At 36.8% G+C, this 13630-nt stretch overlaps 1 protein-coding gene across 6 annotated transcripts in view; it reads right to left on the reverse strand.

The window, feature by feature from the left end:
• THEMIS (thymocyte selection associated) overlaps positions 1–13630 on the reverse strand; it is a 224955-nt gene that overhangs the window by 90450 nt on the left and 120875 nt on the right. For all 6 annotated transcript variants that reach the window (XM_077162855.1, XM_077162854.1, XM_077162856.1 and 3 more), the window contains one exon: positions 10920–11378. In XM_077162855.1, coding sequence (XP_077018970.1) covers positions 10920–11378 — 459 coding nt within the window. The remainder of the gene's footprint in view (positions 1–10919; positions 11379–13630) is intronic.

Raw genomic sequence — 13630 nt, forward strand, 5'->3', positions numbered from 1 at the left:
GAAGAGACAAAGCATGCATCAGAATCAGACCCAGATTCAGCAAAGATCTTGGAATTACTCAGACTGGAGAATTTGAAATAAGCATGAATAACATGCTAAAGGTTCTGACAACACACAAGAACAGAGGGGTAATATGAGCAGAGAGATGGATATGCTAAGAAAGAGTCAAAATGCAATGCTAGAAATATAAAAACACTGTAACAGAAATGAAGAATACCTTTGATGAGTTCATCAATAGACTAGACGTGGCTAAGGAAAGAACTAATGGACTTGAAGATATGTAACAGAAACTTCCTAAACTGAAAAGAAAAAAGAATAAGAAAAGCAGAACAGAATATTCAAGAACTGTAGGACAATCACGAAACATGTAACATACGCATAATAAAAATGCCAGAAGGAAGAAAAGAAGAGAAAGAAGCTGAAGAAATATTTTAAGTAAGAATGGATGAGACTTTCCCAAAAGTGTGGACAGATACCAAACCAGAGATCCAGGAAGCTCTAAGAAAACAAAGCAGGATAAATACCAAAAATCTAAACTTAGGCATATCATAATCCAACTGCAGGAAATCAAAGACAAGAAGAAAATCTTAAAAGAAGCCAGAGGGAAGAAAACCATATTATATGTTGAGGAATAAGGGTAAACATTTCATAAAGGTTCTCTTCAGAAACCATGAAGGCAAGAAAGAGTGGGTGAAATATTTTAAGTACAAAAAGAAAAATCCACCAATCTAGAGTTCTGTATTTCATTTAGAAGGAAAGAATAAAAAGACTTTCTCAGACAAACACAAATTGAGGATATATGTTGTGCCTTGCAAGAACTGTGAAAAGTTCTTCAGAGGCGATGAAAATGGTATAGATCAGAAAAACAGACCTACATAAAGAATGGAAAAGCATTAGAGAAGGGACAAATGAAGGTAAAATATAATATTTATTCTTCTTATTCTTAACTTATTCTAACAAATAACGACTAATTCAAAATAATAAAAGCAACAAAGCTTATAGATAATTGAAATGTGACAGAAATGTTATAAAGAATGGGAGGGAGGAATTGGGAATACTCTATTATTAGGTATCTGTACCACCTATGAAGCAATATAGTATTATTTGAAAGCGGACTTTGATTAGTTGTAAATGCATATTGCATGCTCTAAGGCAACCACTGAAAGAATTTTTAAAAAGAAGTGAACATAATTAATATGTTCAGAGAGGAGAGAAAATGAAACACAAAACACTCAAAACCAGAGAAGTAGAATAAATGCCACATTCAGCTGTGGAATGAGGATGAAGACACATATTATGAATGATATTGTGGAGGGAGCTGCTACACAGGGTGTCTTGGGAACACAGGCTCATAGGACAACAGAAACTTTCAGCAAATGAACATTTTATCATGTACACAGCACAGAGTCCATGAGAGCAGGGAGGCCAAAACTGCACGGGTCGTGTTAGTAGATGGCAGCTCTGCATGCCCCACTTCTCATCAGAGAACAGAGACAAGTCTCTCCTGTGCTGTTTCTCTACCCTGGGGAGAGGAGGCCCTGCCACTGAGAATCCCTGCCCTGATTGGCATCTGGGGCTGCTTATTCCTGATTTCCGGGTTTAAGATTGGGTCGGGTCTTTTCAGCAGATGTAACATCTCCTCCAGGTTGTGGAATGGAAACAGCACAATAGAAGAGGTGGGGTTAGCAAGGGTGGGAAGATGCTGCTTAGCATGTGTCCAGGACTTCCCCAGAGGATATGGCCATGATGTGCATCTTTTAGGGATGGGAAGAAAGTATAGGTCAGGGTAGGTTAGGAAAAAGAATATCCTAAACAGAAAGAACACCATCATCAAAGACAAAGACGAGGAGAAACTAGTTTAATCAGTGATTAACAGGCAATCCAGCCTTGGGAATGCAACTAGAGGGCCGGGTCTGGCTAGGGGACCCACTGTAAGTAAACTGTGAAGATGAGTTGACCCCTTGAATGCCAGGCTAAAGAACATATAAGGACTTCAGGAAGAAATCCAAAATATGTGAGATTAGAAAGATCAAATTAAAATTAGGAATTCAGTAGATTAATATGATAGCACATGGGAAGAGAAGCTAAATCAGAGGGTCTGCATTTCTCATGAAGCGTCTAACAGCCATATATACCCAATTTAGAGGTATCACAAAAGGACCAATTAATTTTCATCAACTCCAAACTTTATATGGTTTTCTTTAATATATGTGATACATAAAACCAATTATAATAATTGGTTTATTAAATTATTCTCTTTATTTTCCATCTGTTTTATGTTTTTTGTAATTAACAGTTCAAATGAAAACATATTTATTTAAGGTCTCCTAGAATTTGGAAATGGCCTCCTCAAGTTTGCAAACTGGAAGAAAGAACTAATTGTTTATGACACATTTTATTATGACTAAGGATCTCTCCAAGGGAAAGATAAGGAAAGTGATAACATTTTTTGCTTTGTCCTTGTTTTGCTTATAAAACAAGGTTATATGGTTTCATAAAAATACTAAAGAAAAAATAATTACAATCTCTTACAAATTTAGCAGCTTTAGATTACTATATTACATTTTGTTATATATAGTTCCAGTTGTGTGTGTTTATGTTACAAATTCTGTAAACAAGCATTTGTTACTTTTACAATTGGAAAAATGCAATACTCCCCACTCACCCACCCAACCAAAGAAAAGCTATAAAGTTAGACTAAATTTAAAAATATATTGCTTATTCCAAAATGATAGAGAGATAAAAAGGCAGCAACTCAGAGCATGAGAGATATCCCAGGAAGCATTTATTTTAAATTTTGCAGTTTCAAGTTAATCAAAGCAAAAACGAAGCGTACTTATGCATCCTTACTTTCGATCTCTCAAAATTTTCTTTCAGGGTGAATGTGAATTGCTCTCGCTTTGTATGTTTTCTGGTTATCCAAAGGGGGAGCTCTTGTGAAAAACAATTTCCATCACATTTTTCTCTGCAAAGGTAGTGGTTTCCTCTTTTTGCTGCTGAGTCATTTCATTCAACTTTATCTTTCTGTTCACTGTTTCAGGGAAATTCCATTCACAGTTAGGGCTAATGTCAATAGTAATATGGTGCTTCTCTGCATCACTCACGGCAGCAACTGTCTTAGGTAAGTGTGAATTTTCTAAAGAGAAAATAAATAATTTTGTATAAACCTGCTTGATGTCCGACAGTGCCTGTTTCCTTGGACAGTTCTATTCCATGCTAAAATATTCCTTCTCAACTCAGCGTGTGACGATCTATCCTTTTACAACAAGGTTGGACAGCCGCCAGGATTGTCTTACTCAAGCCTTGAAAGCAAGGAGATGGTGTCTACATATTTTTTTCTAAACAAGTTTTGTAAATTCTAGCCCTATAGTTTCTCTCAACTTCAAGTTCTTTCTGCAGTAAATGAATAATTTATATATTTGTCAGACACTTTCACTTTCTCAGTGTGATTTTATTTCATGTGTCATTTCCTTCCCAAACTATTCCTTTTTCTCAAAAGTGCTTTCATAAATTCCATCTCCACCTTTCAAATACTCAGAGACTTTTTTTTTTTTTACATTTTTTGCATTACAGTACTCTTTATTATGTGGCATATATTAGATTCACTAATAATTGATGAGTTCTGCCTTATTCCAGACTTATTTTTTTTTCCATTGAGCTTCCAATCAACTACAGAAGTTACCCCTGTGAATTTCCATTTTGTTAGAAGAGTCTCTCCTGTGTCTTCTGCTGCTTTTGTATCTGAAGCAGGGAAATGTGCCTTTTGGGTTGCTCTCTAACTTTTGTGGCAGAAAAACGTCACCATTATCTTATAATGTTGCGAACCCTGCTGTGGATGGCTGGGGTTCATAGTACAAATGTAAGAATGTTCTTTTATGAACTAAAACAAATGGACATCACTATTAACAATAGTGGAGGAAAAAAGACACCTAGTGCACACATGGGGGCAGAGGGATTATTTGAATGTCTGAAGGGTGGTTAAACCTGGGTCCCTAGCTCTACTCTGGGGAAGGCAGCTGCCACACTCTCCACCTGCTTTCTGCAGCAAGAGCACACAGCAGGCCCCGGCACCTGGGAAACCAGCACCTGTGAGCATGGCACTGCAAACAGAGGGTCAGTCTAAACCCGTAGGGGAGAGAGGAGACGCTCAGCTCCTCCCTGCCTCAGCTGCAATGGCTTCATACCCCCCAGAAGGCACTGAAGGATTCTTCTTAGGTGAAATTGAACAAAGCTTAGAGGAAAAATACACAGAAGCTGACTGGGGAGATATCCCACTCCAAGAACTGGCTCGATGAAACCCAAACTACTTAAACACAGGATAATACATAAATAGTGCCTCACTTGCAGATTAAAAAAAAAAAGAATCTCATACATAAATATGAACAAATGGCAAATAATCACCAAGCACTTGAAAAAAGCCTATAACAAAAACTAGAAAGACAAGGGAGCCTAAAGGAGGCAGATAAAACGCAAGGAACAGTAAAGAAAATGTAAAATATTCTGAGTGATAAGATACTGCATCCATAAAACAACAATAGGATTACATTTTTTTAAATGGTGAAATCATTAAATCTTAGAATAAATATGATACCTGAAATTTAAAAATGCATAAAAACAGTTGGAAATGTAGTTATGGAATTTTCCCTGAAGAAAAACCAAGATGAAGAGATTTAAAGTAGGGAAGAAAAACAGTCCTACAAGATCAGTATGGGGGCTTCCACAGAGGATTAGAAGTTACAGAAAGAACCAAGAGAAAAAATAGCTGAGAGGAAATTATTCCAGAAATGAAAAGCCTAAATTTCCAAGTTGAAAACTGCCATCACAATGAAAGAACAGATTGCCCATCAAGCACAGTAACTGTAAAATTTCAAAATACCTTAGAATTTCTCTAAAAGGCAATATTGGAAGCTAGAAAATAAAAGAACAAAACTTTCAAAATTCTGAGAGGAAATTGTTTTCAACCTAGAATTTTACAAGTAGCCAAACTATCTATCTTATGTGAGTGCAGAATAAAAGATTTTTCAAACTTGCAGTTTCCCTAACTAATAATCAATTAATAAATCAAATAATTAATCATCATAGGCCTCTTTCTCAGGAAGCAAGTAAGGGATGGGTTTCATCAAAACTGGAAGTAAATCAACAGTCAAAGGAAAGCCACTAGAATAGTTTTAAATCACGCAAAGCAGCACCTAGAGCTTCGGCAGGTGTGAAGTTCCCCTGGTGCAGACGGGAGCTCTAGGATGGAGGGTTCTAGAAGAGATAGGCTTCCTGACAGTTTGAGTTCGTGGAAATCTGCATTCAGTGGCTTCTTGTGGAGCGTAGAAAAGCGTTTCTCAAAGTAAGAAAGGGTTTAATAAAATCAAGGGTCTTGTTTCCAAACAAGAAAAACAAAAAGTTAAGCAGGAATGGAATTATGATACATCACTGGGCTCAGCGATGAAAAACACTTACGTTGTCACAGCAATGGAAATACCAATGCTTAGCCCTCATTTGCCATACACTCAGAGAATGAGGGAGAGGAAGTAAGAACACAAGATAATTAAATCTTCATCGCCAGCAGTTATGGTCAAAGTCAATGACTTGAGAAATAGAAATATTTCTATATTATTTGGAAATGTGAATGCAAATGCCAGGGGCTACATATTTAAAGAAATTAACTCTGAGTTACCAAACTTGAAGGAAATTCAGGAATGGGCAAAGGGCACATGGTTTGCTGATAACTTTTCTTATAAGCATTTTTTCACTATTTGACTTTTTGACTTTGATAAAAATTGAAATTATTTTTAAAAGTAAAATGAGGAAAAGAGGAAATCTCGGAATACTAAAAGACCAAATGTATTTTCTATTCATTTATCATCTATTATACAATATTCAAATATCACCTTTCTGATACCATCTCTCTGCTTGTGTGGTTTTAACCCCATGCTTATAAAATGAATTAATGTTTCATATATCTGAGCAAAAACTGGAAGCCCAAATTTTGATAGGCATATGTTAAGGCTTTGTTTTTTTAAGGAACAGGAGCTTTCTAACTCTTTCATAATTTCATTTAAGGAAGAAATAATTATCAATTTACATAGCAAAACAGCACCAATAAAAAGTTTTAACTGGCAAGATCTCCTGTCTTTAAAAGCAACTTGAAATAGCTGGCCCAATTGGGGAACAAAATTTTTCATTTGCAAATATTATGCATACCATTGATTACAGTAATAGGAATTTATCTTCCTGTGAAAGGGACAAACGGATCTTGATGTGCCTTGCATAAAGCCAGTAGTTAGAAATCTTGAATAGTTATTTATATCTATTTTCCAAAGAAAAATAAAATTTAGTAATCATTTAAAATATGGTGAGGATTAGAGGAGTTTCAGGTTTATAATGGGGATCAAGAGCTTCCAGGAACAAATGTTTCATTTAAACACTTTCTACTAATTTTCTTTTTTTATAGCGCCTAAATGTTCACATTCATAAAGGATTAAAGACCAGAATTAGGAAAAGAATGTTTTGTATTCCTTCTTTTCTATGTTTACTTGCTATGTTCTCTTTACAGCTTATCAATATTTCATAGCTTCCAGTAGTTCTTTTCCTTTTTCATCTAGCTTTTTTCCCCAAGGTTCCTTTAAACTTTCCCATTCCCGACTCAGAGCTATTCTTTTTCTAGTTACCCTAGAAAGGAACGACGGAAGGCAGGAGGGGTTGGTCTCTGCCTGGTGAGCTATGGGAAAGCTTTCTAGCAATAGCCCTGTGATTTCAAGGCAAGTTTGAATCGTCAATTTGAGAAAGAATATTGTAAAACAAGATCGCAATTGATTCAAAATTAGTCTACATTTGCATTTAGATGAAAAAGCCTACAACAACGAAACATTTCAGAGCCAGGCATTTTGTATTGGACATCCACCCTCCATTTTCACGGAGTTTCTGCCGTCGGTATAGACAGTATAGATGAGACCCAGCCCCACGCAGGGTCCGTCCTGAAATCGCTCTACAGGAGTGTAACCGGACAAAGACAGTGGATGTTTTGCCCCACGGCTCAAATGCCCAATTCCTGAGCCACCGGGTTTCTAAGTGAGAAGGTTTATTACTAAGTGCAAAGCAGGAGAGCAGATGGCCTATTGGCCCAAAATCTGTCTCCACTAACTGCAATAATTCTGATAATTTCATAGTACGGAAGACGGGCAGGTTTGAGGATAGTAAGCACAATGGCACCAGGTGATGTGCTTAGGGGAGCTCTAATGATTGCGCATGTGCAGGCTGACTACGTGCTCAGTCACAGAGAACCTACTAAGCAAATGGTGGCCTTCCTATGATGATGGGCGTGGTTTTTAGTATTATAATGAGGTATAGGTGGCTTGCAGGCTCAAGTCTAAGCTGCTGCCCATGCCAGGAGGGCCCACGTTGGTTAGATCCAGGTTTGGTTAGCAAGGTGACTTTGGGCTTGGGGTGGTTAGTTCTGGGCTGACCCAAGACCCTTTGTTAATAAACATTACGGGCTGTCTTTAGTGATTACACAACTCTACAGTTGAAATACTGGAGAACGGGGTACAAATGAAGATTAGTCACAAGGTTTTTACAATCAGAGGGGCAGAAGATAAGGGCTGTCTACAACCATAATCAGAGATCAAGCTGCTGGATTGCAGTCCGAGGTTTCAGGTATTTCCCTCTGTCTATTCTAGTATAGCAGAAAGTGAAAAAGGATAGCTATATAATGGTTTCATAATCACAGTCGTTCCTTAATCCCTACCTTCTTGGTTACACAAGGGCTAATGTGTAAAATAACCCCCCCAAATTACAGAGCCAGAATAATTAAAATCAAAATTTAATTTTAATATCATTAAAGAATGGAAATTGACTAAAGCATTTTGTGAAGGGTTTTATATGAACCGAAAGGTTTTTCTTCTGGGACCACCGTACACTGTTGTTCTCTCAATCTCTGTCAATAAGGTGTCTATAAATGACTCGCAGACCTTAAAATCTAGCAGTTTGCCCTGCTGGTTTTTGGAGCTGTTTGGCTCTACTGACCTCTGTTTTTCTCCCAATTTCTTCCTAAGGCAGTAAGAATGCTTATCCTATGGCCGTCCTTCCTTTGTATATTGAAAGTAGATAACTTGTTCTGAGTTTCACAGGCAGAGGAGAATTTTGTCTTAGGACAAAACCACGCCTGTAGCGGATTTGATGAGATTTTGTACTGTTTTTGGTTTTGTATTGTATTTGTATTGTTACTGAAATTACTTAAGGCTTTTGTGATATTGTGATGGAACGAATATATATTTTTTTTATGGAAAGAATATGTCTTTTGGGGTTCAAGAGGATGGCATGTGCTAGTTTGAAACTGTTTTCTACCCCAGAAAAGCCATGTTCTTTTAATCCAATCGTGTGGGGGCAGACCTGTTGATGTGTGGGACCTTGAGATTAGATGAAAATGTGACGCCATTCATTTGTGGTGATTCTTAATCCTTTTACTGGAGTCCTGTACAAAAAAGAACAAAAGGCAGAAAACAAAGAGAGAGCTCAAAGCTCACACAGAGAGCAGAGAGATGAAACCAAGTGCCGGATGTTCAGAGATGCTAAACTAAGAGATGAAACCCAGAGTCTGCCGCAGTCACTTATAGAGAAAACCGCTAGAAACAGGAGCCGAGAGAGCCGAAACCAGAGGCCGGGAGAGGACAGCAGACGTGGCCCTGTACCTTCCTAACTGGCAGAGGATCCCTGGACACCACTGTCCTTTCATCAGAGTCAAGGGATCTTTCTCTGGATGCCTCAATTCAGACGTTTTCATGGCTCTATGAGTGTTCACTGGTACCTCAATTAATCCCTTTTGAAAAAGCCAATCCATGTCTCATACTTGCATTCTGGCAGCATCAGTAAACTAAAACAGAAGTCAACCTGAATCCAAGATTTCTGGCTTGAGCAACTATATGGTGGCATTTAGGTGAAGTTAATTATGTTTTCCTGCTAACCATGATTCCAGAAGAAAACCTTGCAGTCCAAATAAAACCCTTCACAAAACACTTTAGTCAGTTTCCACTCTTTAATGATATTAAAATTAAATTTTGATTTTAATTATTCTGGATCTTTAATTTAGGGGGACTATTTTATACATTAGTCCTAGTGTAACCAAGAAGGTAGGACTTAAGGGCCGATTATGATTGTGGAGCCATGACATTGATATTCCTCTTTACTTTCTGCTATCCTAGAGTAGACAGAGGGAAATCCATGAAACCTCTGACTGCAATCCAGCCACTTTGATCTCTGATAATGATTTTGGAGCCTTTATCTAATGCCCTTGTGACTGTAAAAACCCTGTCACTGAACTTCAGTTGTACCCATTTTATCCAGTTTTTTGACTTCAGAATCTTGTGATCACTTAAAACAGCCCCTCATGTTTAGCAGTGAAGTTTGGTTTGGGTCAGCCCAAAACTAACCACCCCTCAAATTCCAAATATCTTGATAAACAAAACTGGATCTAAACAAAAATAGATCCACCTGACATGCATAGCAGCTTAAACCTATAAGTGATTCAATGATGAATATCAACTGCACATTTTGGAATAGCTATAAGAACACTAATGTGAAGTCTAAATTTTGATGTGGTCTTAATTTTTTTATTATCAAAAAATAGTCACTGGGTGGGCCATGTTGGCTCAGTGGCAGAGTTCAGTGGCAACGCCTGCCATGCCACAGACCCGGGTTCGATTGCCAGTGCCTGCTCATGTAAAAAAGAAAAAATTTGGTTAACCAAGTATATTTTGGTTTATTTTATGGGCAGGCAACAGTGGCTCAATGGCAGAGTTCTCACTTGCCATGCTGGAGAGCTTGCCCATCTGAAAAAAAAAGGAGGCACTGCTTGAATGGCATTTCTGAACTGTATCTTTAGTTCCAATGACTTCAACACTTAAATATTTGCACATAACAAAATTCAACAAATAGTTCTAAAATATATGCAAAGTTTCTCATTAAATGTTTTTATAACTTTATGAATGACCAACAATATTAATGGTATCAAAGACAAAGACAAATAAAAATTGAGATATACTTTGACTAAACATTGTTACATTTTGCTTTATGTTCACAAAGTGAATTCATATAGTGCCTTATTTTCTTTCTAAAAACCACCCCCAAGAGGTAGGCAGAAGAGGTATCATCATCCCCTCTGTGTAGACACAGAAGAGTTTAAATGGCTTATCCAAAGCCCTCAGAAATCAGAATATAGACCAAAAATTGGAATCCAAGCCTCTTGACTCCAAGTTCACAACCCTCTGCCCTGCCAGCTGTCTTACTTATGAGCCATCATTCTAAAAATTCAAGATATCCATTCCTTTTGGAATAAGAATGCTCTCTCCAGAGATTCTTATTTTAAAATGCAAATAACTCTATGAAGATTACACATTAAAACACACCTCTCTGTGCATTAGTTTATCCTACTTTTCCTTCAGTCAGAAGGGCCTCCCACTAGTAAAGGCGATTTATGAGCAATGATGGGTGACTGGGAAGAAAAAAAGCTGTTACTAAAACATGGGTAAGAGACACATTAAAGAAATTTGCCATCTTCCACATTTTGTTGACTATTTCCATGCCCCTTCTAATCAATTACACTCTATTTTAAAGACAAAATACAGGTATTTTTTGACCATGTTTAACTGGCAGTGATAAAAATAAATTACTATTTTAATCTGTCTGTGACTGATAATTACTGACCCTTATATTTGGATAGCACTATATAATTTATAATACGTGTTTATAGTTGGTCTATTTGATCTTAGCAATGAGTATGTGGCTTCCTTGGTTGCAGATGAAACAACCGACTTTCAGTGGGCTCAAGGGAACGTCAGGGATAGTCCTGTTCCCCAGGGTCCGACATCTTTCTCTTTCCCAAACCTCGCAATGCTTTTCCTGATAGAGCAACATTCTCAGGAGATACTTACATTTCATCACAGCTTGAATTTCATAAACAGGCTTTAGTATCAGAGAGCCATAAAAATCTTTTGGGAATGGATTTGTTGAGTCCCACTTATTCGAAAAATCTGTAAGTTTCACAGTTCGTGTTCTGTTCTTGGGGATCTTCCATTCAACGATCTCCTGTAAGGTATAAATGCTCTCATCTTCACACTCATAGAATTCTCCTTCTTGTGACAAAGGCAGTGTAAATGAGCGATCCCGACGATGCCTTACGACTCCACAGTTCACCAGCATTTCTCCATGGATCTCTTCGACTGAGTTGAGCATGAATTGCTCGCCCTGCTTTATGATGAGATCCCCTGATTTTATATCCTTCTGATGATAGAAGCAAGGGTGTCCGAGCCTACTTGGTCCGATGTGAATGGCTCTTGTAATTTCTTCCATAGTAAGATACGGAGTTTTATCAGCCACAATCTTAAAAAGACCTAAGAACAGAATTGGCAAATTAAAGGTAGTTCTTATAATGAAAGTTCCCATATGAATGAGAGAGTTATAAAACAAACCTAGTCGACCTTTTAAGGAAAATTTCCTTTTTAAAACCAGAGGTACTTAAAATCCTGAATTCCTCTAGGAAAAATTGTAATACACCGCCTATAGATTACTGGATCATGGGTTCAGGCTACATAAATGGAGTCAGGAGAAATATACCTTAAAATAGAAAAGGTCCTGTTCTTAGAATTTGGAAATCTGGACTGAGATATTAGCTAGGTCCCTAACTACCTCTCTGATCCTGAGCAAGGCATTTAGTCTCTCAAGATCAAATTTCTCATTTTAAGTTTTAAAGTGAGGGGCTTGTATTAGGCCAGTGAATGTATTCTCTGGGAATATTAAACTTTAACAGATGCTTCCTGAAGGAAACTGATTCATGGTCAAATTAACAATTAGAAAGTAATATAGGGACAGTCAATATAAGACTTCTCAGAGACATTAGATGCATCATGATACCAAAGAGAGAACCATAACCTGCAGAATTCCCCAAATTACTTTAATTATAAAACTCTTAGAGAGCACCCATTAATGTATTACAGCATAACATATCACAGTAAATCAGTACTTCACTCATAATAGCTTCCTTGGAAAATGCCAGGTTAGATAGCTGTTCTGGGTCAAACACTTTTTGATTCTATGTCATTTGTTCTTCTTGTTACTTCTCTAATTTTCCCATAGTATTATTATTTGAAATCTTTTTCTTCAATCTTGTCAAGTTAATCACTAATGCAACAAATTTCTACACTTAAGATAGAGCTTTTTATGTTTGCATGTATAAGCAGTTCTCCTGTTTGAATTTTGTTTGTTTTATTATTTGTTTTCATTTTATGTGTGAATCAACTTTGTATCACTTTCAGAAATTTATTTCTTAATAAATTCCAGGGAAAATAAGAACAGAGGAATAAGCAGTTAATGGTTTTCTTAACTCAAATATAAATTAATGGTAATATTAAATATACAAACTAGCTCTAAAGACAGTGTATAAAAAATTTGCTAAATGGGTTATCAGGTTTGGGCTTATTGTAAAGGGTCCTAGGTTGTAAGCTCTTACAGCAGTCACATATATTCAGGAGTTGTAACTGTTAATTCTAAATTCTGAGATACAGAACTGTTTGTTTATGCCCAGGAATTTCGGGTATTTATGTGACACCTGAGACTCAAGAGTCAGAGCTCTGAAGCTATAAAAGTCAGCAGTACCCCATACAGGAACTGTTTAAAAAGCTGAAAAAGTGATCAGACATGGAATAGAGATATGAATGAAGCTGGTCTGGACAGGACTAATGTATAGCAGAAGACTTGGTAAAGGATGATATGATCCATATTTTAAAACTTAAACTTCTGCATGAAACTAAAGGGAGAGATGTTTAATTTGGTGCAAAATTTATATTTTGGGTAGTGCATTTCCTACTTTAACTTGTATGTTCAGTTTAGTTAACTCCATAAGTACATGGAATCTTGAAAAAGCATGAGATTTTGTTGGTTTGTTCAGGTTAGTGTGATGCCCTTTTAAATCCCAGAGTGATTTAGAGAGTGAATAAAGAAGTATTTGCAAAGTCCCCTTGGGGGGATGGGGAGAAAGGGGGAAATATTCAACTTCCCCATTTGGAGAATTTCTGATATTCTAGCAAGCAGTGGGGACAACCAAATCAATAGGCTGAGCCCTCAATCTTGGGGTTTGCCCTTATGAAATCTTATTCCTGCAAAGGATAGTCTAAATCTACTTAAAATTAGGCCTTTTCTCGAGAGTATGGAGACATGAGTAAAAAATACGGATAAAAATAAACAAATAATAGGGGGAACAAAGGTTAAAATAAATTGGGTAGATGGAAATACTAGCGGTCAATGAGAGGGATGGGTAAGGGGTATGGTATGCATGAGTTTTTTCCTTTTTATTTCTTTTTCTGAAGTGGTGCAAATGTTCAAAAGAATGACCATGGTGATGGTCACAACCACAACCAGGTGAAGATACTGTGAGCCATTGAACGTATGCCATGTATGGAATGTTTGCATGTTAAGAACATTTTACATGTTAATATGTTGCTTTATCAATAAAATATTTTTTAAAAATTTGCGAGAATGATTTATCTTAGAAAAATCATTTATTAACTTACTCAACAAATATATTCCAATTAAATTAATCTATATATCAAATCTGTATTAACCAGGTTAACTGATTTTTATGTATATT

Source organism: Tamandua tetradactyla, chromosome 5 (genome assembly GCF_023851605.1).
Source record: "Tamandua tetradactyla isolate mTamTet1 chromosome 5, mTamTet1.pri, whole genome shotgun sequence".
Classification (NCBI taxonomy): Eukaryota; Metazoa; Chordata; class Mammalia; order Pilosa; family Myrmecophagidae; genus Tamandua; species Tamandua tetradactyla.